The sequence below is a fragment of the Stegodyphus dumicola genome, chromosome 4 (genome assembly GCF_044657685.1).
Source record: "Stegodyphus dumicola isolate Sdum_Otavi_A_Nest chromosome 4, ASM4465768v1".
NCBI classification, from domain to species: domain Eukaryota; kingdom Metazoa; phylum Arthropoda; class Arachnida; order Araneae; family Eresidae; genus Stegodyphus; species Stegodyphus dumicola.
Window position 1 is genome coordinate 63549461 of NC_140771.1, and position 25739 is coordinate 63575199.

At 33.0% G+C, this 25739-nt stretch overlaps 1 protein-coding gene across 2 annotated transcripts in view; it reads right to left on the bottom strand.

Annotated features, from left to right (window-relative positions):
* vir (VIR_N domain-containing protein) overlaps positions 1-25739 on the bottom strand; it is a 199863-nt gene that overhangs the window by 148648 nt on the left and 25476 nt on the right. For both annotated transcript variants that reach the window (XM_085815021.1, XM_085815020.1), the window contains exons 7-9: positions 16452-16538; positions 16144-16292; positions 1672-1751 (exon numbers count right to left, since the gene is read on the bottom strand). In XM_085815021.1, the coding sequence (XP_085671147.1) occupies positions 1672-1751; positions 16144-16292; positions 16452-16538 (316 nt within the window). The remainder of the gene's footprint in view (positions 1-1671; positions 1752-16143; positions 16293-16451; positions 16539-25739) is intronic.

A 25739-nucleotide genomic window follows, 5' to 3' on the forward strand; every position in this document is an offset into this window, starting at 1 on the left:
AAGGAAATATAGTTGTAAAAAAAATCTGGTAGTTAATGGGTTAATCACAATATGAATTAATATAATGTATGCATATCAACAACCTAATAAGATTTTAAGAATATTAAGATAACCATAAGCATTTATGATGACAATTTATATATATTATCTTTGAACAAACACACAAAGACTTAAGACAAGTACTCCATAATATTTAAGTCTTTAAGGGAAGACAAATAAATCTATTTAACCAAGATAGGAGCATTTTATAAAATAGACATTTAACAACATAGGATGGGAAAGTTTGCAACTAAGTATCATAGCTTTAAAAATCTGAAATTATGAAATAATTTTTGCCTCCTATTAAACTCTCACAAAGTTTAAACCATCCAAGATTTTACATCGGTCATACAAGTAATATTATATTATGCTACTAATAAATTTAACAATTAATTTTCATGGATGAGAAAGCAGTGTAATTGCTTGTATAATGCAACTCTTTCTACTTCTTCATCCTTACTAACATTGCAGAAGTTCCTTTGTGACTTTTAAGTAGCAATATATCTTTTATCTTTATATTTAAATTTAATGCTATTTTGTAAATATAATGGAAATCATTATAGTGTTCAAAACATAAATGAATCGCTGAAATATACAAAATGTATAGTCATTCAGAGCACACACAAATTAGAATACAGACTTGTTCCTTTAATATTGTTATGAATTTTGTACATATATACATTTTAGTGAAATTATACCCGAAATTGTAGTATTTTTTGTATAATGTAACATGAAATGCTTGAAAGACACAAAGCTCTGGTGGAAAAATAAGGTTACAGGGGCATAACATTGAGGTAAATGGCATCTTACTAAACTGGTGAGATATTGCCAAGCTGACAATGGTTTTGGTGACTAATTTTTGTCACCAAATCTGGCGAGAAACCATCAAAAGTCACCAACCTTGGCAACCGCTTAACAATATTTTGGTCCGGTCCATGTGTTCAGTCTTACCTTCCTGATATATGAACTGCAAAATGTAGAAAATGCCTCCAGAGGGTAGTGCTGTGCAAAAGGGGAAAATCCCAGAGTGTGTTCTCACTTTGGAGAAGTGAGAGTTCACGCTTTTGCGGCGAAAGTGTTGAAATAATTATAGAGGTGTGAAATAAAGCTACAGTCCTAACTTATAAGTGTTTTTGAGTTATTGAGAAGTTCTGCTTATGATATGAACTTTCATCCTGTATAATAATAGATACTGTAACTGAATAATTGTAACTTATCATATCCAACCCTTATACATAACTTTAACTGTATATGCCTTCCAGTGATTATGGATATGGAAAATAGTAGAGATTTCTTAGCAGCTAGGAGAAAACTAAGTTAAATAAGTTTGGAGGGAGCATCAGTTCTGAGTTGAAGTATGAAGTAGTTGAGTATCTGAAGTAAAGAGAGATTTTCGTGTGAGCTTCACCTTTTAGATACACTTTGCATTGTGCTGTGTTTAACATTCTTAGTAGTTTGGAAGCATAACTACTGATAGTGCTCTGTGCATTTGAGAGAAGAGCTGTATCTGTATCTTCCGTGGAAAGTTCCAGAACTAATTTTATCAAGCTCTCATCAATTCTGTGTGCATTCAATCTATTATGAACCCATATGTATGCAACAACATTAACTCATTTTAGTTTTTCAACTTACTTTTGAATTTCTCTTCAGACTTGACAGCTAGTAACTTTGACAACATAATTTCATTAACTACTTCCAAAGTTTCTACCCACCTAAAAAAAAGTTATTCTTTAATTACTTCTTTAAAAATAATAAACTTTAATACTTTGTTTTAAAAATTTAGATACAGAACCCTCTTCTCCTCTCCTTTTTGCATTAAACCTTTCAAGACTAAAAATGAAATTTGCTTTAGGATATAGAGTCCCATTAGATTGAAAGGGGTAAAAATGGTAATACATTAGTTCTATTGAACAGGTTAATTGTAAACTTATAAACTGCCATACAACCTCTTAAACAATTATCCTTCAAAAGGTACATTTTTTTTAAAAATATTTTATTAGCCCAAAAAAATATTTACCACATACATAAAGTGACTTCTCCAAGAACTATAAAACTTTATAAGATAAACTCACAGTTCCAACCAATTTCAGTCTTCTATGCAGTAGCCATCTTAGAAAATATAACTATTATTAATAATCATATCATTCAAGAATTTTATCACCAGAATTAAACATTTAATATCCCCAACAAAACATGATAAATTAATTATTAAATTAAATTAAAATCATTAGTACAATGCCATTTTAGGGAATGAAAAAAACTGCAACAAAAATATGTGCACAAAAATGTCAAATCTAACAAATGTGCGCATTTAACCGAGTGCAAAATCTAGCAAATGTGCTGATTTTAAAGTGCGTAAAATTAGATAGTTCTATATTTGCAAGTCGCCATTGAAATACTAGTTTAATTCCTTAATTCTTTTTTGATAATGCTACTGGATTTAACAATTTAGGAATTACCTAATGAAGAAAAGTATGCAAAAGAATTTTTTTCAAAGAAAAGGCATCATTCATGATAAAAAATTATGTTTGAACAACCATGAGATGAAATTATGCTTTAATAGTAACTGAGTAGCAAAATGGTGGTGCAGGAAAGAAACCTGTAATGAGAAGAAAGGATTAAGAAGTCAAAATCAGTTCGAAGACATCAAAAATCTCCTTCCTTACAGCCATTTCATAGTTTCTCAACTTTATTTTGCCCACTGCCCACTTTGAGAAATTTTTTTTTTTTTGAATCTGAAACAGCTATTGCCATGATTATATTTAAACATGTAATATTATACATTATAGTCATAAGTTAGGATAAGACCCTATCCTTACTTTGAGTTTAAAGAAGACTGTTTCAATGAAAACAATTAAAATGCATTCTTAATTATATTAAAAAGTATTTGTATTAACATTCAAAAGACACTGAATTTATTACTTATCTAATGAGAAGGTTGAATTTGATGCATTTTAATGAATGTGTGAATATCAGGCTCTATTTTACTTAAAAACAACCATAAGTCCCCGCGTTCGATAACATGGTGCTGATTTCCCTTTTTAGTTACCAACGTTGCTACAACATTAAATCCACATTCAGCTAAGTAGGAAGATGGGAATGCTATCAGAAATTGTTGAACAATCGACCATAATCCTGGTTACAGTTACAAAATTGGTTTCTGTAAAATTCTTGGTAGCCAATCCTGAATTTAATTTTTGATTCTTCATTTTTCGTCAGTTCTAGTTGTTCTTTTAACTGGAATAATCCTGCTGTGTTGACATTTGAAAAAGGATCCAAAATGCAGTCTGGTATGTCCCTGTTTAGAATGTCCTGGAATCATTCCTTGAAATCATTGTGGAGGTTTTCCAAGTGTTGATAGTAAACAAGCAAGTTGTCCTGTTTGAATGATACTTCTGATAAATTTGGGAAGTTATTGAATTCACGTCTGCCAATATTTCTTTTGTATAATACTAGTTTTGACATGAAAGCAGCAACACTATTTTTTGTTGTAATTAAGTTTTAAGTAGTCACCTTGAAGTTAGAGATTGACATCATTAAACAATTTATACAGGTTTGTCAAGTACGTAATATCGTTTTTTGATGAGATGAGGTTGTCACACTGTTCCATGTCTTTGTTTCCTAGGAACTCTATCACAGACCCAAACAGCTTGTAAATTCAAATCAAACAAGTATCTTTTGACAGGCAGCATCTCTGAGTGAAGCAGCAATCAGTTGAAGTCTTTATCATTGGCAGTGCAAAGATGACTAAATAATCTGTCATTCAATGAGTTAGTTCTGATTTTATTAACTGCTTTGATATAATATATTGCAGTGATGTATGAAGGCGTTCACTCAGATTTTTCGCAACCAAATGCTGATGAATTAGCACAACAAGCATGTCAGGAACTTTATTTTTTAAGCATGAAGCCTTTGTGATGCCCTATCATAGCCAGTGCACCATCCATAGCAACTGACCAAATATTATTATAAAGAATTTCTTTTTCATCACAGAATTTTTCCAGTGTATTGAATATGGTTTCTGCTTTTGCATCTGTTTCCAAATTGGTAGCAAACTATAGTTCTTAACATACTTTTTCATCTTTGATAAACCTCATGCATGACAATAACTAGGCTTCATTGGTTGGTAAAGTGGATACATCCAACTGCATTGAAAATTTACAAGTCTGCAGATAATTGCACAATGTTTTCAGCCATCTCATCAATTCGTCTTTGCACAGAACTATTGCTCAAAGGAATATTTCGGATAATATCTGTAGCTGGTTTATGGAGCACAGAGGTTATTACTACTTTTATTGCTGGTAAAATTAAATTGTGGTTTGCCCATTTTAGCAATTAACAATGAGATACTGTACGAAGCTCAAAGTCCACCATCATCTTGCTTAGAAGCTGATGAAAAAAGTTTTTATATAGTTGGCTGAATTTCATACTTCTTTTTCATATCTTAAAAATAGGTCACATCATTGTATCGTCGTTTTTATTTGGGTGTATTTTATTAAAATGATCTTGAAGCCTAGAAGGCTTCATCGCTTCATTTGAAAATGTTTTTTGGACAAATAAGGCATATTGGCGATGATGGATTCGTAGGATTTTCGATAAATGTGTATTTAATATAATTCACACTATACTGCCATCTCTCCTTTCTTGCTTCCGACATGATTTTTACTTTACAGATATGTGAGTAGTAGTAGTGAATGTTAGACATATCCAAGTTAAGGGATATTTATTATGAAATATATATGCTGTGATAAGAAACGTGAAATTCAGAGCGTGTTGGCAATTAGCTGTCACAAGCCAGTAAAATAAAAAATGCTTGCTAAAAGACAATTGTTATCAATTAACTATTTCCATTACCCAAAAATATGTGACAAACAGAGCAAGTTCTCAATTAACTATTTCCTTTTTTCATTGGAAAGACCGATGTTAAGCACTCTGGTGGGAGATCCACTCAGGGAGACACAAAAGAAAACTTTGAGAGTGCTAAAAGATGCATGGAGAACTGTGATGGGTGTGCTGTGAATAAGGCGCAAAGATTGCGTTCACGAAGGTTTTATTCAATGCTCTAATGCTAATGTTAACATAATTCGTTTTTTGTATAACAAAGAATTGATTTGTTAAGTTTTCATTAAAAATCGAGAGAAGGCTTCATCGCTTCATTTGAAAATTCTAATTATTTTCTTCAAAAACTCCATGACGTTACTAGAGAGGTATCTCTCAATAGTGAAAAGATAAATGTTAAAAAACCAGTCATCAGTTGCGCATGATAATGCTAAGGAAAATACAATGAACAATCATTGCCTTTATATAGGCTGGAGACATATAACACGCATCGACAGGAATAAGATAAACATTCAGTGACTTGTTTATAACACTTGGCGCAGAAGCACGCAGGGACAATGGTGATATATTTCACATGAAATTGGATGATTTGAAAATTTTTGATTCAAATCTAAAATTAAAAATCATACAATCCAAGTTAATGTAGATCTGAACGTAATGGAGTCTTTCAGTTCAATTTTCATTCACTTCCTGAATTACAGAAATATATGAATTTTTGCACAAGTTATAAAAATGATTAAAGTACATACAATAACAAAAATTAAACAATATTGGTGCTAGTTCAGTTTTTCTACCCCCCCTCAAATATTAATAAACAACTAAAAAAGTAAACACTTAAACAAAATCTATTGTTTTATTTTTTAAAAGGTAGAATTTTATATAAACCATTAATAAAGTCTATCAGTGGCTATAAAATAACTCTTCCTATATAGTTAATTAGCTTTATAAATAAAGTTAGGTTATTAGATTATGGTTAGTACCTTCTCTTGGGAGGTATAGTAGCTTAAACTACAATCATACATTTGGTAAACATATTAGTGTGTATTCCCCATACAGTAACAAAATCGTGATATAATTTATTAATTCTCACTACTGCTGAGTATAAAGGAACCCATCAGACAAAAGTTTTACTAAGTACAGTCAAAAGTCTTTAATCCGGACGCCCATAATCCGGAATGAAAGCTACAAACTTTCTGCACATGTATCAATGCATTGATGCATGCGCGTAATACGTTTACGCATGTGCATATGCGTGTACACATGTGCATAATACGTTTATGCATGAACATTTAATGTCTAACAGACGGTATAAGCTAAGCTAAAATGATCTAATTATCTATTTCAGTTCATGTTGCAGATTGCATTGTTCCTTAATCTTCTAATTGGATAAGGCTTATTATTTTTTGCAGACTGTTAGAGCAATTTTATAAAAGTAAGCTTGAACTTTCAATTATGTCAAAAAGAATTTCCGATTCTGGAGCTGCCAAAGGATCTAGAAAGACAAAACCATGTTTCGATGTCCATCAAACAAAAAGTGGAATTGCTGCAAAAAATGGATAAAGGCATATCCTTTGTTTCTCTAACCATTCCGAAATCTGTTAATCAATTTCACGCTGCTCTGCGGGGGAGGGACGTCGCGGCACGCAACGAACTGGTAATTCCTTACTAAATGTAGTATTTCATCTCGATATACTCCGTCTTTGATATGATTTAAATCAAATTCCTCATCATTATTAATACCACAAATACACATCAAATAGTTTTCTGGTTGCAATTTTCTAATTTCTACTATGCGTAATGTGTACTATGCTTTATGCATGCGCTCGTTGAAAGAAATGTTTAATAAAGTAAACAAATAAATATTAAGCTTTTTTTTTTTTTTTTGTAAATTTTGATACCCTTTAGATCATAATTGCTCTTTATTTCATAAATTACGGTTTCCTATTTTTAATTTTATAATTTCTGCATGCCATCTTGCCAGATTTAAACTGATGATCTATCATCCGGAATCGCCGAAGTCCCGACGAGTCCGGATTAAAGACTTTTGTCTGTATAACTCTTTATTGTTATAAAAAAGTAATTGTTACAACCTCCACTAGCTGCGAAAATGTTATTAAACAATTCCAAGTTTGCAAGTTCCTCCAACTAAATTACATATGTTTTTTTTATATAATGTATAGGGGAGTATGAAAGTTGAACTAGCACCCAATATTAAACTTTACTTTAACTAGTAAATGATTAGTGAGCTTGTCTTTTCCAGACATTACTTTTTTAATCTGCCTATGTCCCTCCGTGCTCAACACCCCCTAATTTTCTCTGGGTCTTCTACTGCCCCCCTGAATGTCTCAAATGCTCACAAGAGGGCGTTATTGCTCACGCTCAGAATCTAGATGTCGATTCATCTATTTTTGGTGTCAGGAAATGACATCTGTTGACTTTTGTGAACTCCAGCTGAAGATGAACCATAATACAATTGTAGACTGGACAGTTACATACATGAGGTGTGTGCCACAGCTTTCATTGCTCAGCCTAAGTTCAAAATTGGCAGATGTGGCAAAATTATTAAAATAGACGAAAGCCTTTTCTGTAAAAGAAAGAATAATGTTGGATATGTTTTTCCACCACAATGGTTTTTTGGCAAATTATGAAGAGATTCAAATGAATGTTTCCTAGTTTCTGTTTCAGATCGATCAGCAAAAACCTAATTGAACAAGGGAAAAAAATTAAAAAACAAAGGAAAATATCGCAGAAGGAAGCATTATTTATACCGACCATTGGAAATCATACCATGACGGATGCATTGCAAGATGCCTGTTTTGAACATTTTACTCTCAACCACAGCTACTATTTTGTAGACCCCGAAAGTGTATGTCATACACTAAGAGTAGAGCAGCTGCGGGACAGTGCTAAATGGCGTAATAAATGCCATCAAGGCACTGCTCCACGGCATTTTGATTCGCTTTTGTCGGAGTTTATGTACAAACATTTGCACAAAAAAAACTTTAATTTTCTTTGCTATGTTGGAAAACGTCAAGAATTTCATGCCTCCCATTTAATTTCAGTTATGTTTAGCCTTTTTTTTATATAAATTAAAGTAATTAAAAAAATGTATTATATGAAATTAACTGTCATCTAAATTAAAATAATAATGTGAAGTCACTGAAACATAACTGAATGGAAACATAATAGTTATTTACTACTATGTTTCCATTCAGTTATGTTTAGCCCCTTTTTTTTATAAATTATAATAATCAAAAATATATTATATGAAATCAACCTTTCATCTAAACTAAAATAATAATCTGAGTTAGTTATTTACTATTATGCTTCCATTCAGTTATGGTTAACCTCTTTTTTTATAAATTATAATAATAAAAAATGTATTATGTGAAATTAGTCTTTCACCTAATTTCATGATCTAAATTAAAATACTACTTAGATAGTTATTTACTATTATGCTTCCTTATTTGAGTTAGGGTTACCGTAATTACAAGGTGTGTTCGGAAAGTTTGGTGAATTTTACCATAAAAAAAAAGAAAAAAGAGAAAGAAGCAAAATAACTTTATTGGCCTTCAAAGTATTCGTCATTAGCAACAATACACTTTTGACATCGGGTGTACAATTGTTGGAAACTGTCTGCAAACGCTTCTTTCAGTATGGCTCGAAGCACCGTTGTCATACGTTGTTGGATCTCAGTAATGTCGGAAAAGTGTTGGCCTTTCAGAACTCCTTTGAGGCAGGGAAACAGGAAGAAGTCCACGGGAGACAGATCTGGAGAATATGGAGGGTGATCCAAAACTGGAACCTAGTGCCTGTCGAGGAATCGGGTTACACGAATCGCAGTGTGCGGCCGGGCGTTGTCATGGAGCAGATTCCACTGTTTATTCTGGTAATGTGGCCGAATCCGGCGTATGCAAAGCAGCAACCGTTTCAAAACCCCCTCGTAGTATTCCGCATTGACGGTTGTAGTTCGATGCAGTATAAATTCAAGCTGGATCAAACCCTTACTGTCGAAAAAGACGATCAACAACGTCTTGATCCTGGATTGTGTCAAACGACTTTTTTTTGGGAAAAGGTGATGACGTTGAACATTATGCCATGGATTGCCGCTTGTATTAATAGCACCACGACTCATCCCCTGTAATTATTGTTTCCAAGAATTGCGGATTCCGGTCACACATGTCGATAAAATCTCCAGAGGTTTCCATCCGGTATTGCTTTTGCTCGTCTGACAGCGAGTGCTGTACAAACCGGGCGCATATCTTACGTTTATGCAAATGTTTGTGCACAATGGTGCTCACACTGTTTAGGCTTATCTGCAATTCGCCAGCTATCATTTTTAAAGATAGTCGTCGATCTGCCGCAAGCATCAGTCAAACTCGTTCCACATTGTCTGGAGTTGTGCTTGTCGTAGGGCGCCCCGACCGCGGTTCATCTTTGACATCCTCCTTTCCATCTGTAAAGCGTTTAAAGCACTCATAAACACATTTTTTACTCACTGCTGTCTGATCGTAAACTTTCACTAAGATGTCATGTGTCTCCGTCGCCGTTTTCCCTAACTTGAAGCAAAACTTTATGTTTATGTGTTGCTTCATTTCACACTGACAATCTTTCTCACACTGACTGTGTTAAACTTCTCATAGCATGCGCTTCCTCTTATCTGTCATAAAATGGCCGTTAGATGGCTCTAGATGACATTTCTGTCACTGCGTCTACGCGAGTGCAAGATCCTAACCGGCACATATTTTTAATTATGAGACCAATCACCGAACTTTTCGAACACACCTTGTATTTTTGGCAGCAATGGAATCAAAACTAGTTTGGCGATTTTTTATAGTCCCTATAATGGAATTGTACCAAATCATCTTTTCTTGTTAAATAAATAAATGAATATACAGAATATGCAGATTCTAGTTTAATAAATAAATTTATATATAGAAAATATGCACCCAAGCCCTTAAAAAATAGATAAAGTTTTAAAAAGAAATATCAGCTTGTGTGGGGAACTGCGCATTCTATAACTGAAATATGTTAAAGGACATCATTCATACCAAATATTATTCTTAATACGTTAAATGAAAGTGAAGAATTACATGGGATTAAAAAAGTAATTAATACAGTTATCCACCATAATACACTGCTCGACATTAAAAATGCAACCCCAAGAAGGAGTGATCACAAATTTATGCAAATTTTAGAGTAGATGCACGTCACCGAGTTATGTGAATGATGTGAAATGCGCAGCTCTCCAACGCACGTGAAGTAAGATATAAGGGAAGGAACATGCAGAATGCGCAATATTCCTGTCGTTATTTCTGCCAGACGAATTATCGAAGAAAGTTGGTTTTTGTCCTGGAGGATACTTATAATAGGAGAGAATGCCAGGCTGCCGTCAACGAAGGCACTTCCAGCAGATAGACGCTTTTACGAGGGGTATGGTGATCAGACTGAGAAGGGCAGGTTGGTCGCCGCTCATACCCACACGGTGCATCGACTATGGCGAACAGGGTAGGAAGAAGGAAATGTGGGAAGAAGGAAGGGTGCAGGTGCAACCAGAGTGACGTCAGCATGCTTAGATCGATGCATCTGCCGACAAGCTGTGGTGGTCCCGCAAGTCACTTGTACTGCAATTCGGTAGCATGGTCCTGGATGTTCCTGCAAAAACCCTGGATGTTCCCGTGTCGACCAGAACCATTTCCCATCAATTGGTTGAATGTGACCTGCACTCACAGCGTCCGTTAAGAAGACTGCCATTGACCCCACAGCAACATTTAGAATGGTGCCGGACTGAAGCGATGTGGATAACAGAATGACGAAACGTCATGTTCTCAGATAAGTCACACTTCTGTTTATCCAGTGACAGTCGCCGCATACATGTGTGGCGTCGACGTGGAGACAGATTTAATCCGGCAGTAACTGAGGAACACCCCACCGTGCGACAACGTTGCATAATGGTTTGGGGCACTATTGCCTACAATTCCAGGTAACCTCTATTTCGTATTCAGGGCACTATGATGGCCCAACAATACTTCGATAATGTACTGCAGCTGGTGACAATCCCCTACCTTCAGAGGCTGGCTAATGCAATTTTTCAGCAGGATAACGCCCAACTACACATTGCTTGCATCTGCCAACATGCTCTGCAAGGTTATACAGATGCTTCCCTGGCCACTGTACTCTCCTGACCTGTCACCAATCGAACATGTGTGAGATGTGATAGGACCCCATTTGCAGACTCTGCCCCTGCCTCGTTCAGAAGACGAACTGTGGCAAATGGTTATAAGGAAATGGAGAGCCCTCCCTCAGGACACCATCAGTACTCTTATTGACTCTATGCCTAGACGCGTTTCTTCGTGCATGGCTGTCCGCAGTGGTCCTACATCCTACTGAGGCAACGCCATTCTCGCTCTGTATTCTATCATTTTGAAATAAAGATCACTTATTGCTTCCTTGCTGTCTCTTTTTTCTAAATTTCATCACTTTCTGATCACTCCTTCTTGGTGTTGCATTTTCAATGTCAAGCAGTGTACATTGCTACAGATTTTGTATTTAGTTAGCTATTTTTAGTAGAATTATAATTAAAATTGTTTTATTTCCTCATTCAATGCAGCACATGAAAATTTTAAGGGAAAGCTACACCAGAAAATTAAAAATACAACAGCATGTGTAGTGAACATTTCATAAATAAATATCTCATTTATTTATATTTACATTGAATAAATATAATTGACTCTTGTGCTAACTGTAACCTTAATTCTACTCTTTTTTTCTTTCCAGAACTTGCTAGAACTATCTCACGTGGCCAATTTAAATAGAAGCCGGACAGAAACATTTCAGCTCAGTTGTTTACTTAGTTGTTCTTATTCATTGTAGCAAATTCACTGTGAGATTGGATTAGCTTTCTCTGCACTTTCGATTGTGTTGTATTTAATGTTTTAGTAGTTAAAAATATAACTACTGTGTGATATTGTACCAATATTTTTTTGAAAAATAATTTCAGCAATTTGTTTTATTTCTTGTGATAAGAATAAATTTTATTAACTTTTAATCAGATTTGTGCATTCAATCTATTATGAACCTGTTCAAACGCAACACTTTTTGGTGTCAGGAGTGGGGTTTGAATGCCAATTACAAGAGCAATGGAAGAAAAATTGAGACAGCTCATCACTGCTTTTACCACGTTCCAAGAAAAGATGGAAGCTGGACAAGCATCCTTTAAACAAGAGATTAAAGCGGGACATGAATCCATTAAAGAAAGATGGAAGCTAGTTAAGAAAATATAGAAGGAGGTCAAGAAGAAATAAAGAGAAATTACCTGCTCAATGGAAAATAAATTTGAGGCTATGGAAAACACAATAGACATGGTTGAAAATAAAGTTGGACAAATTGAAGAGGTTTCATCTGTCAAGGAACAAATAGAAGACAGAGTTTCTGCCGCATAACAACAAATTGATGACAAGGTTTCATTGGTTGCCAAAGAAGTTTAAAAGAAATTCGTAGCGATGGCAGGGAGCAATTCAGATGGTTTTAAATTTCTACCCATGCCTGCTTGTTCGTCAACGAAGCTATCCATGTATGATGGGAAGACCTCCTGGCAAGTATACAAGACACAATTTTTTATAGTGGTGGATGCAAATGGATGGGATTCCCAAGCTAAGGCCTGTCATCTCGCTGCTTCTTTGAAAGCAGACACAGCAGATATCTTTAAGACTCTTCCCGAAAACCAAAGGCCAGATTTCAATGCTCTTTCCAGCATGTTGGAGCTGCAATTTGGGAAGAAATGTTTGAAAGACTACAGCAGGCTTCAATTAAAATCCTGTCAAAAAGAAGACCACCGAAACACTCCAGGAGCTCGCCATGATGTTGAAGGGCTTGTCTCACCTCGCCTTTATCGAGTGCCTGAAAGACACAAGGGAAATTCCATTCCTGCAGTACTTTATAGAGGGCATCTGGGATCCCAAAATACAGAAAGCTCTGTGAATGATGGATGTCGAGGACGTAAAAAAAGCGCTCTACTGTACATTATGAAATTCGAGGCAGCCCAGCAAGCAACTTGTTGAGATCGCTACCCAGTCAGAGCTGTGCGAGTCCACGAGCCAGTGGATCAATTGATCGCTTATTTAGATGATTTATACAGACAAGTCAATGCTTTGACATGGAGTAGGAGTGAGAAGAAACTGACTCTAAAATGTTGGAAATGTGGTGTCGAAGGCCACGTATAAAAGAACTGCAGAATACCACTGGACATGAACAATAAGACAGACTATTTAACCAGATAACTCAAGGCCTTGAGACGAAAGTAACAAAAAATTTATTCTAAAAGTGCTGGAACTGTGGTGTGAAAGGCCACTTACGAAGGAACTGCAAAACACTCTAGAACGTTTCTGCGCACGGAAATTAAGTACTTTTAAGGACTTTTAAGGACCATTAATGAGAAAGATTAAGGACCTATGAGCAAATGGGAACTGAATAAATTCAATTAAAAATATTATTCTATGCCTGAATTTCACTTTTGTAATACCATCCTAAAATTAAAATAGATCCCTAAGTAATATGTATTATTCCCAAACATGAATTAACTAACATAATTATTAATAAGTTTGAGAATAAAATAAACTTCATGCAGTTTATCAAGTAGTATTAAATATTTTACACTTATAATAGTTGGACATATTTAAAAGAAGATAAGAGACATTTACGTTTTACTAATAGTTAGCTTTATGCTTTTTTTTTTTTTTTTTTTTTTTTTTTTTTTTTTTTTCAGTCTAGAGGTTTAGCAAATAGTAGGGAGATTTTATGTCAAACGGCATAGGTGAAAATGAGAATTGAGATCATAATCCACATGATTCATAACAAAAGATTGAATGTTGTTCCTCTGCTGCTTGTCTATAGAGAGACCTGCTGATTGGAATAAACCTGAAAGGCCTGATGTAGGCACAGTTGGCAAGTGTTGAAAGTTAGTCAAGCTCTGCTTAATATAGTTAATGTCATAGCTTTGTGTAAAAATCCAGGGGTTGTAACCCAGTTAATATACTTTAAGCCATTAAAGCGCCAGAAGTGATAAGTTGTTTTATATATAAGTCTCAGTAGATGCAAAGAATAAGTTTCACTTGATGGGTGTTGGATGGTGTAATCTGAGACAATTACATGGGAAAAACGCTTACTATGAAAAAATTAAAAAGAAGACATTTTAATTAATTACATAGCTAATTTTGCTTTTACTAAGAGCTGTTTCATAAATTATGCTTTATAGCTATATACCTTGTTTATTTTTCAGATTTAAAATATTGTATAATTGTTGTATAAATGTTGCCAAAATGAAACTTTATAATATGACAGCAAAAAATAAAAATGTTTTATTTTAATGTTATTTTTTAAATATAATTCTAATATATTACCATTATTTTAATGAAATTTATCAATGTTATGATGTTTTAAAAAAAAATCGCCAAAACATTCTCAGATCTTGGAATTAAAAATTTTCTATAGAAAATGATCTTAAAATCCCCAAAATGTTGACAAGTTGTCAAATTTAGAACCATTTAATAAAAGAATTCACAACCCCAAAAGCGAAAAGTTGTTTAAGAACTCTTTATTACAAAAAATGAATTTCGAAATGCTTATGTTTCACTTCTTGCTTAGAAACTCGAGTATCCCATCATTTATATTAGAAATAGAAACAAATTATAACCCATGAACCCATTCAAAAGATAACCATATACGTCAGTGAACTGCCAAAAATATTCCTCCAAAACTCACACTCAAAATAGCAGTCGTAAAAACAGAAATTTCAGATGATTAAAATTAAAGACCTTCTGCTGATTGTGGCCAAAATTAAGGACTTTAAAACAAAAGTCCACAAAATACACTTTGAAGCTCTATCCAGAACATTGAAGCTGTGCTTTATTTTTTAAGGACCAAAAATCAATTCAACTAGGCTAAAATTATCTAAGGAATTTCAGTTAATGTAAAAATGATGTAAGCTTTCCTGCTATAATACTGATACTGCACTAGTTCACATTACTTATTATGAACCAGATAGCTTTACTGTTGTGAAATACATGTACATACTACGGGGACTCAACAACAAGGATAGGGATTCCAACTTTTACAACACAGAGAATCCCCATCCTTGCTGTTGTGTTACCAAAGGAATAAGATTCAAAAATGACTTCAAAATAAATTCAAAAATAAATGTATTTGCATATATACAGCCGAATATACATTTTTACCAAGTTTTTGAAATCCGCTAATTTTTAAACCGTGTAAAACCGAAATCAAGTTAACGAGTGCCATGTCAATAGAGGGACACGTATCCATAATCCGGACTCGTCGGGACTTCAGCGATTCCGGATTATAGATCATCAATTTAAATCTGGTAAGGTGGCATGCAGAAATTATACAATTAAAAATATGAAATCATAGTTTATGAAATAAAGAACAATTATGATCTAAAGGATATCAAAATTTACAAAAAAAAGCTTAATATTTATTTGTTTACTTTATTAAACATTTCTTTCAATGTAAGTTGTTTAAGATGCTTCCACAAAAAATTCAAAAAGTTCCTTTTTCTTGTGTCATATATAGTGGACTTTCCAATGCCATACTTCTTGCATAATTTTGAGACACATAGGCCTTTATCCACTTTTTGTAGCAATTCCACTTTTTGTTTAATGGACATCAAAACATGCTTTCACTTTGTAGATCCTTTGGCAGCTCCAGAAATGGAAACTCTTTTTGACATAATCAAAAGTTCAAGCTTAAATTTATAAAATTGTTCTAACAGTCTGCAAAAAATAATAAGCCAGATCCAATTAGAAGATTAAGAAACAGCACAATGTGCAACATTAACTGAAATGCCTTAGATAATTTTAGCTTAGCTTATACCGCTCATTATACATTAAACGCATTATGCATTTACGCATGCGTAAAAAGTTTGTAGCTTTGAGGTCCGGATTACAGACTTTGTACTGTATTACTTTTCTGAAAATGGTAAGGCTCCCTCTCTTCCCCCCAAAACAAATATAAATTTTAAGTATTTAACTAAAGGAAATTGTTAGCATGTAAAAGGATATAAATTCTTAATATTATTTTTTTTAAACTAAGAATATGTAACCTTAAAAACATTTATCCAAATATAAAATATTCATCCAATAACATGATAAACTCTCTTAAATCTCTAGGTTAATAAGCTGTGAAACATAGAAAAAACAAGATGACAAATATAACATATAAAAAGAAAATGCACTAAGATTTTTTTCATACCTCTCAGTGCGCTGCTCATTTACTTGCTCTAAAGAATCTACAATTTTTTCTGCTTCTTGTACCTTTTCTTCTATAACAGTTCCATCATTTTCTTTTTTGTTTTTTATGTCTGCTACTTCAAAAGCAAACAACGTAGGATCCGAAAAATGCTACAGATGAATTAATTTTTAAAATACAAGTTCTATCAAAATGTTAAAATTCACATTACAAATAATGAAAGACTTCATAACTTAAAAGATACTAGAAATCTGGATTCATTTGAAATTAAGCAATATAATCATAAGAATAAAAAAAATTCATTTGCAAACCTGAAACATTGCCAATTCACAGTTATATGGTGAGAAACTAGACATGAAGTTCCAAGTTTCATCTCCCAGATCATATTCCATTTCATTCTGAAATACATCAAATTAATTTACATTTATAAATGTTTATGCAAATAATTTTTTTAATATAATTACTGTGAATAATATGATCAAACACAAAATAACAGATTTTTTATTGCATGGGAAAAATATAAAATATATTTCTTACCATTAAAAAAGTTGTCACTATAAAGGAAAATTTTTTAATTATATTCAATAAAACAACGTAAAACAACTGAATTTGATTCCTTAAAACCCTTTCCTCAAAATTATTATTATCTAAACACAGCCAAAAATCCAGCATTCATGTACAAGATATACCAAAATATAAGCTTTAACTATGAAAGTAATGAAATAGATTACTAGAAAATATATTTCGAATATGAAAATATTTTTAAATTATTAAATTAATTATCAATTAATCAATTAATTAATTATTAATTATAAAAATAATTTGAAACCTAAGTTGATATATAAAATTTTATGAAAAATTAAAAAATATACTCATATTTCAAAGTTTTTCTGTTTAAAAATTATCCATGAAGAAAAAACACTAGTACACATTTAACATAACACATTAACATTTAACAAAGAAAGTAGCATGGATTGTGCATTGTACAAAATGTTACATAATTTCTCAAATCATGAAATAAATTTGAAATGCAAGTTTTAAAGTCTAAATAAGTGAATATTTTTAACATTAATGTATGACAAATTCTGAAGCAAAGAGTAATTTTATAGCCATAAAATGAACACCTTTTTATTTTAAAATTTTGTAAAATGTAACACGAAAAGTCAATGCAACACAAATAAGCAAAGCTTTGTGGGAAAAATAAGATTATAAGTGCAAGTCTATTTACCACTGAGTAAATGGCTACCTCATTAAATTGGCTGATGGTGACTAATTTTTGTCGACAAATTTTGTGACCATTCGATAACATTTTGTTCCAGTCCATGCGTAACTAACTGGTACTATAATTGAATAACTGTGATTGATCACTAAGTGTAACTGAAATAGTAACCAGCCCTTATATGTAACTTTAACTGTACATGCCTTCTAGCAATTTCGAGAAATGGAAGGTCCTAGAGGTTTCTTCCTGGCTGAGGTAAAATTGCATCAGTTCTCATTTTTCAGTTCAGAATCAACTTCGGAGCATCAAGATATCTCCAGGTGAGCTTCTCTCTTCAGATGCGCTTAGCATTGTGTCGTACTTAACATTCTTAGTAGTCTGAAGTATGACTACTCATTGTGCTCTGTGACAGTGAGAAGAGCTGTACGAGTATTTTTGTGAAAAGTTCCAGAACTGTAAAGTGTTTCTTTTTGTAAAATAAATTTTATCTGCTATCATCAGTTCTGTGCGCATTCATTGCATTACAAACCTGTACACATGCAACAATATAATACCTGTAACTTAAAAAAGCACAAGCACATGCACTCCCTCCCCTTCAAAAAGTAGACTACCCTCAATTAATTCAAACATATTCAAACCAGATGTACAGTATTTGATAATTCAACAACTATTCTATTTAATACCTAAAAATAAATTATTCATTTGATCAAACAAAAGCGTGTTTCTTTATTATCCCAAAATGGCTTAGCTAATCAAACACTCTGCTGCCCATATATCTAAAAAATAAATGTTGCACTCACTCTATACACATTTTACTTTCAATTTTGTTTTGTAAATTTATAACCTGTTTTGTTATGTATGCATTTGAATAAAATTATATGTAGTATACTTTACTTCCCTTTCCATGATATAATCAGTGTAGCTCCTGATATCATCTGCAAAGCTGAAATATGAGCTACAGATGTTCCTCAAGCATTTTTGTACGACTGGAAGCATAAACATCGCAGTGTCAAAATTTGAACTTTAATTTATATTATTCTGCTAATATAGCTTCTATATCCAATTTGAAACTTAAGAATTACAATAGTTTTACCGCACAGTGTTTTGTTCACATCTGTTAATAAGCTACAACACTGGCTGATATTATTAATTACCAAATGAATACATTACATCTACTGTTTTCATATCATATGAGATTTTTAATGCTATTTGCTCTAAGAACACTTATAAAGTCATCCTTTTCCAACAATGTTTATCCACATTTTAATGTATTTAGAAAAGCCATAAAATATTGGCAAACATAAAACCCAAAATTACCTTTGAAATAAGAACCAACTTTAATTTCTTGATGTTATAACTAAATGTACTATCTTACTGCTTTCACACTGCATGAGACATTCTGATATCATCTGCTTCAACAGCATTTATGCTCAGAATCTGTGCTCTCCTGGCACTGTATGCCTCCTTTCAAAAGGCATTAAGAAAAGGCATAAAGTAATACATGAAAACAGAAGAATCAGAAAGCATGAAACATGAGTATCTTTAATATGATAATGAACACTTTTTATGATGTTTCAATATTCCTGAGGACAATCTTAAAATTTCCTTAAGACTGTCTACAATACTTGCTTCTCAATTTATAATTTGACTCTCAAAAGTCACGAAGCCTCCATAACTGAACGTAATGCTAACCCAGAGTTTAACTTTGCCTGTTTTAAAAATATCTAATATTTATCTCCTTATTTACATAAATATCTGATTAGAGCTTTTAGTTATTTGACTATGAAAATTTTATTATTTAAAAAAAAATTGCTAGGGCTATCTGCCCAAGGTGAGTGATGCCTTTGTGAAGTATCTTCAAAGAGAAACTGGCTCGTATTTACACTACACAATATGGTTTTGCTCAGTCATCTGCCAGATTTAAATCCAGCTCGAATTACCAGTGTTCTGTGGTATTATCCACAGCCCATCAAACTTGAACTATAAACTTAAATATTTACCAAAGTATGCAGTTTGCTCTCTATAGGCTAAGGAGAGGTAGTTTTGAATAGACATATATTATTTTACATGCATTGATAAAGAAAATTTTAGTTTAATAACAAAATATCTATTGGCACACCTACAATCAATCCATTCAATTTAAATTTTAACACTAAAAATAAAGTTTCTAAATTATATCAACAAGTTCAACAAAGTCTTACAGATATGAATAAGTAAAATATGAATATTTATAAGATGTGAATACACTGATAAGACTGTGAAACTGTCAAGTATGAATCTGAAATTTTGTCAGAAAATCTGCAGTTTTAGCCTCTTTAGATTAAAAAGAAAAGAAAGAAAGAGGAAAAGGGGGCAAAGAAATTTCTCAATTCCATTACTGATCAACCAAAACACAACATCATGACAGAAACAAACAATAGGCTTAAAATTTGCACTATGTATAGTCTGTAATAAGACACTGCACTGTAATATGATTGTTAACACTGCAGCACACATGAAAATTATGCATCAGTAGCATCACCTACAAAAGCACATAAAAAGTAACAATAGACTGATTTAAATACTGGAATTATGTTGTTTTTCCACTGTTTGTCAGTTAAAAAAGGTTTCATAGAAAAACTGGCTTTATCAAAAAAGTGGAGGGGCAATCATTCAAGCTAGTTTCTACTTGACAGAGCAAAATATGTAGCTTATAGAAACTGCAGATTAACCTTTTAAGAAATCAGTATTTGTATTGGATAAAATTATAGTGATGCAGATAAAGACTCAGTGGGTGTAGGATGGACAGACTAACAACTGTGACTGCACACTATGAAATAAGAGGACAGGAATATTGCATATGTGGCAATGACGGATCACACAGCAATATCAAGAACCCTAATGCAAGAACAGACCATAATTCCCTGTGTTAGTAGGTGCTATTTAACATTGTTTGCTGAAAAGGGAAATCTTAAAAAAGCATCCATTGCTGCAGCTGCCACTGACTCTATATAACAGATACATGCAGCTGCAACAAAGTGCTGTATGCTGGACATGGATAATGACTGGCATGACTCTGTCTTTTTAGACCAGTTTTGATTCTGTTTACAACATCAGGATGGAATCCAGTGGCATCACAGCGACAGATATCATAACTTTGCAATATACAACAACTTATCAGTCCAGCACTTCAAATTATGATTTTGGGGGGGGGGGGGGACTAGATGTTATTTCTGCACTTTCCATACATGTATTGCCACTTAACAACCACTACTGCATCTGAAACATTTAGAAGCATGTCAATTATTTTCAACATTTGCCTGTGGCTAAGTTTCAACAAGGTACTACATGACAGTATGGGACATACGAAGCTCAGCAATTCTTTATTGTCCAAGAGGTCACACTGTTGCCTTGATCTCCCTATTTTCCAATGTCACCCACCAAACACATCTAGCTGATAATTGACAAATGAGTAGATCAGCATACACCACCATTGTCACCACCATACCAGCGATGGGCAAACTTTTGCGGTTGCTGGCCAAAAACCAAAAAAAAAAAAAAGTTTGGTGGACCAAGATAAATTTTAATTTAAAAGCAATATACAAGTATTAATATTTAAATACGTTAATGAGATGAATGAAATTGCGATTTCATTTTCAAAAAGTTCAAAAGTTCCTTATATTGGGGTTCGAAGCGAGATATACTGATTCTAAGGAATGAGGCTAAATGCTCATCAGTCAGTCTATTTCTGAAATAATTCTTTCTAAGGTTCATAGTTGAAAACACTTGTTCACATATATAAAATGAAGCAAACATAGCACTGATTTTTTGGGCATGAGATATTAAATTTGGGAAACTTACTTTTGATAATGATTTGCAAAACTCTAACTTTGGCATACTTAGAAACAACTGCTTGAGATGATTCTTAGATTGAAACTCAATTAATTCAAGCTGCAAATCTGACCTTACTGCTTCACAATTTATATTAAAAGGCATGGTAAAAATATCCAATTCTGTTTGAATGACACCGAAATCTTAAAATCCGCGTTCGAACTCAAAATGTAGTTTTTTTCAAGCCATCTTTATAATTCTTAAGCTTCTTTTCATTTAACCTTGGAGAATGAGACAAGTTGTTCTTAGCTAGCTGCTCAGCAAACAGATTAAGTTCTAGTTTAAAAGCTTTGAGATGGGGCCTGATATCATAGATAAAATGATTTTTTCCTTGCATCTTGACATTCAAGTTGCTCATACGACAAAGATCTGTAAAAAATGCTAAGTTCAAAAGCCATTCTGTATCTTCTAACATTTTGCACCCTGCAGAACATTGTTTCTTATGGAAGAATGACACAATGTCATCTTTCAGCTGGCAAACTCACTCGAAAACACATCCTGCAATAAGCCACCTTACTTCATGAAATACAGTAGATCAGATTATTCAGATTTCACGGACTGAAGAAAATCTCGAAACTGCCTGCAAGTATGAGTATTCATGAGATTGAATAGTCTTTACAAGCTTCACGACTGCATCAAATATGGGTTTTATATTCAATGCAGATTTGCACAGAACATCTTGATGTATAACACAGAGTACATTATTATTCCCAGGAGAGTTTTGATTAAAGAGTCCAAGAAATCCTGATTTTTTTTCCTGGCATATTTGGTGCTCCATGGGTCGTAATATTACATATATGTGTTATAGGCACTTTCAAAGTTAAAAGCCCTTCCTGAAATTCACGAAAAGTATCACATCCCGTGGTAGTTCCCTTTAAAAAATGCACGTACGCCAGTTCCTCAGTAATTTCAAAGTTCTCATCAATACCTCTTATAAATAACACTAATTGAGCAGTATCATTCATATCCACCTCTTATAAATAACACTAATTGAACAGTATCATTCATATCAGTGTTTTCATCCATAACTATGGAGCAAAATTTAAACTTGTCAATCTCTGATTCTAATTGTGATGTCAAATTTTTATCGATGTCTTCGATTCTAGAAGTCACCATTTTTTGAAATAAGCTTACAGTCTCAAAATTATTTTTCTTGCCAGGACATAAGACATCACAAGCTTGGAGCATGCATTGTTTAACGAACCTTTTATTATTTTTTAGCAATATTTAATGTTACAATGTAACTTCCATGTGTAACTTCTTGGATACTGTTTACAACTTGAAAAAATTTTCTCAGCCTGATAATTTTTTACAAAGACTTTCTTCTTTTTGTTTTCTTTCATATTTGGACATTGCTTTGTAATTGGAATTATTATGCTTAGATGTGAAATGACAGGAAATTCTTTGAAGACTGCTACAGTTTCACTGCAGATGAGACACACTGGTTTATCTCTTACAACTGTAAAAAAATATTTCCAGGCCCATTCATCATTTAAAGCACGGCACTCTGAATCAGCTTTACATTTTTTAGTAGCCATTTTGGAGTTGAAATATTTTATGAATAACCCAAACAAGCACCAGCTATGCTATACTTTTAATTAATTTCACCACTATTCACTATGATGCTATACGTCAGCAATCTTTCCATAACGCAATCAATAATATTAGAACTCTCACCAAAGGAAAACGTCTCTAGCTGGAGCTTAAAAAAAATGTGCAGTCTGTCACATGTAAGGTCTAATTCACCTATATTGGATTCCCATATGCCTGCTCCCCGAGAAAGGGATACGGCTTGTTGGCACCAATCTACAGATATAACTAACAAAGAACTACTGCTTTTAACACATAACCAATTGAAAGCTGCCTGTGCTTGTTATTTCCGTCAATTTATGCTGTGTAGTACAAAAATAGAGACAGTAAAAAGATCACCAGTTCCTTGAAAAAAAAGGAAGGGAAAAAATAACATTTAAACAAAGTAGAAATGAAGATGGATATATAATATATATATTTAATTTTGTCTTGGACCGGCAAATTTAAATTCTACCCGAGGGCCGGATAGAACCTTCCGACGGACCATAGTTTGCCCACCCCTGGGCTATACTATAGGAACCTCAGTAACATGTAGAAACAACACACAATGACATATCCAAGCACATATTCAAAGCTTCTTTCAATGCTAAAGTATATCACAGCAGTTATTAACCAACCACAGAGGCTACATAAAATCCAGTTCCTACATTTTCTGCAAGCCTGTCTGTAATTTAATCAATTAATTCTTGTACTTTACATTGTTTATCTAAAATTGGGCTTTTACATCTCTTTTTCATGGCACTGCATTTTGAACACCCAGCAGTGTAAATAGTCTCCAGTGATGAAAAACGGATCCTTTACCAAAGATACAATATAAACATTCATAAAGACATCTTCTACAAAAAAAGGGGGGAGGCCTTTATAAAAAAAATAACAATAAAATAAAAAAGCAACCTTCTTCCCCCCCCCCTTCATGAAATATGGAAAGAAGTATTTGCAATGAACTGCTTCCTGAAAATCAAAACATTTCTAAAGAGTTGCATCATGAATAAAAGATATGTTAAAAGAAGGCTACAGATGAAAGTCATTTTACTAGCTATGATCGATTTATTCACCATATTCTTCAAATCTGGCCCTGTCAGGTTATCAAATTTTTCAGTATTTCAAAGCATTTTAGTGGAATTTTCTTTTTAATTTGGTATACAATACCTGAAAATAATTGAATTCCCTCTTCACACAAAAATGCAAAAGTTTCAGGGAAGTGAAAATTTAAAATTAAGATGGGAACAATTTGTTAACTATCACTGTTAAATGCATTCTGCATTTTTTTAATCCACACTAAAAAGTTACATTCCTTATAAGATATGCATTTAATAGTCTTTTTGCTTTCTACATTATATACCATATTTCCTCACATATTCCCCCCCCCTTCTTTTTTCACTATCAAGAAGGGAAAATTATGGGAATAATTTAATTTTCAAAGGGCATGGTTACATTAAGAGCATATCAAATGAAAAGAATTCATGAATAAACTACAACTATGCAATGTTATTTCTAAAGAAGAAACATTCTAATAAGAATACATGGTAATATTAACCTTACAACATACAATATCTTCACTTCTACTTGAACCTCACCCATTCTTTGTTATCTCTGCCACTCCTTAGGCCTCAAATCATCCATAAATAATTACAGAAGGTGAATGTGGAATTGAATCTATGAAATCAAACCAACTGTTAGTTCATGTTTACTTCGACTGGATGGTTCTTGAATTATGCTGACATAATGTTCAACCGTAGAATAAAAAAGTTCAACATGACCTTTGCAGGGAGTTTGTTAAAGTTTATCTTCCTTAGTAAGACAAAAGCAATCACTACACATGCAAATTTATTTTTTAAATTTAGGGAAGCTTGCTCTCTGAATGCACTCGGAAATGGCAAAATTACATGAATATTTTTAAAATTTTCAAAAACTGGGGTTAAAAAGCTAGAGAGAAAATATGCAAAACAGAAATGAATACAGAAAAATGAAAATGGCTTTCTTCATTAACAATTTTCTTTTACTTTGAAACACCATTTTTCCTTTTAACCCTCTGGCTACTCATCCCGCAATTTCCACAAGCAACTCAAATGTAGCAAAATCTGCTCATCCTGCGATTTCCGCGGGCATGTGTTCTTCTTCCTTTATTGAGGAGCACATCCCGTTTTTTCCCCGTTTAACCACTGAAATAAATTATATACAGTATTAGACGTTTAGTTTACACTTTGGCTAACAGATATCGTTAACTGTCCATTAAATTGCGGCGTTTGAAGGCACGTAGTATTACTGCTCAAACTCCACTTTTGTCGCTTTTTTCTTACAGAAATGGCTGCTAGAAAACAATCAGCGATTATCTTGATTATTTAATTAAATTATTTAATTATTAATTAGATTTATTGATTATTAATTAGATTTATTGAATCTGGTGCAAAAACTGTGAAGTTGGACTTTGCCTTGAAACCTGTTTTGTACTCTTATCATACTAAACTGCATTTCTAAGATATTTTTTCCTCAGTGCTTTATATTTTCTTAAATTTTATATATTTTACTTTTTTATATTATGCAATAAATAGAAATTAACTTCAATTCAAATGAAATTTATTTTTAAAAAAATTTTTGGACGATAACGTCTGAAATTGGTTTCTCTGGCAACATAGTTTCTCACAATAAAAATCTATATAAAAGATATTTTCTAGAAAGGAAAAATGCATTTTTCAATTCTCCAATATATACAGATTTAAAATATGCAAAAAAAAAACTACACAATTTTTGAAGCGACTTCGGTCTACAAATTGACCAGTCAGAGAGTTAAAAAATATCCATAATTTATCATTGAATGTTTAAATTTGAAATGCATTGAGGCATGAATACTTTCAAAGGGGCATCTTAAAGCATTTAAAGGCATGTGATGCATGCCTTTAAGATTGAAATTGTGAAAAAT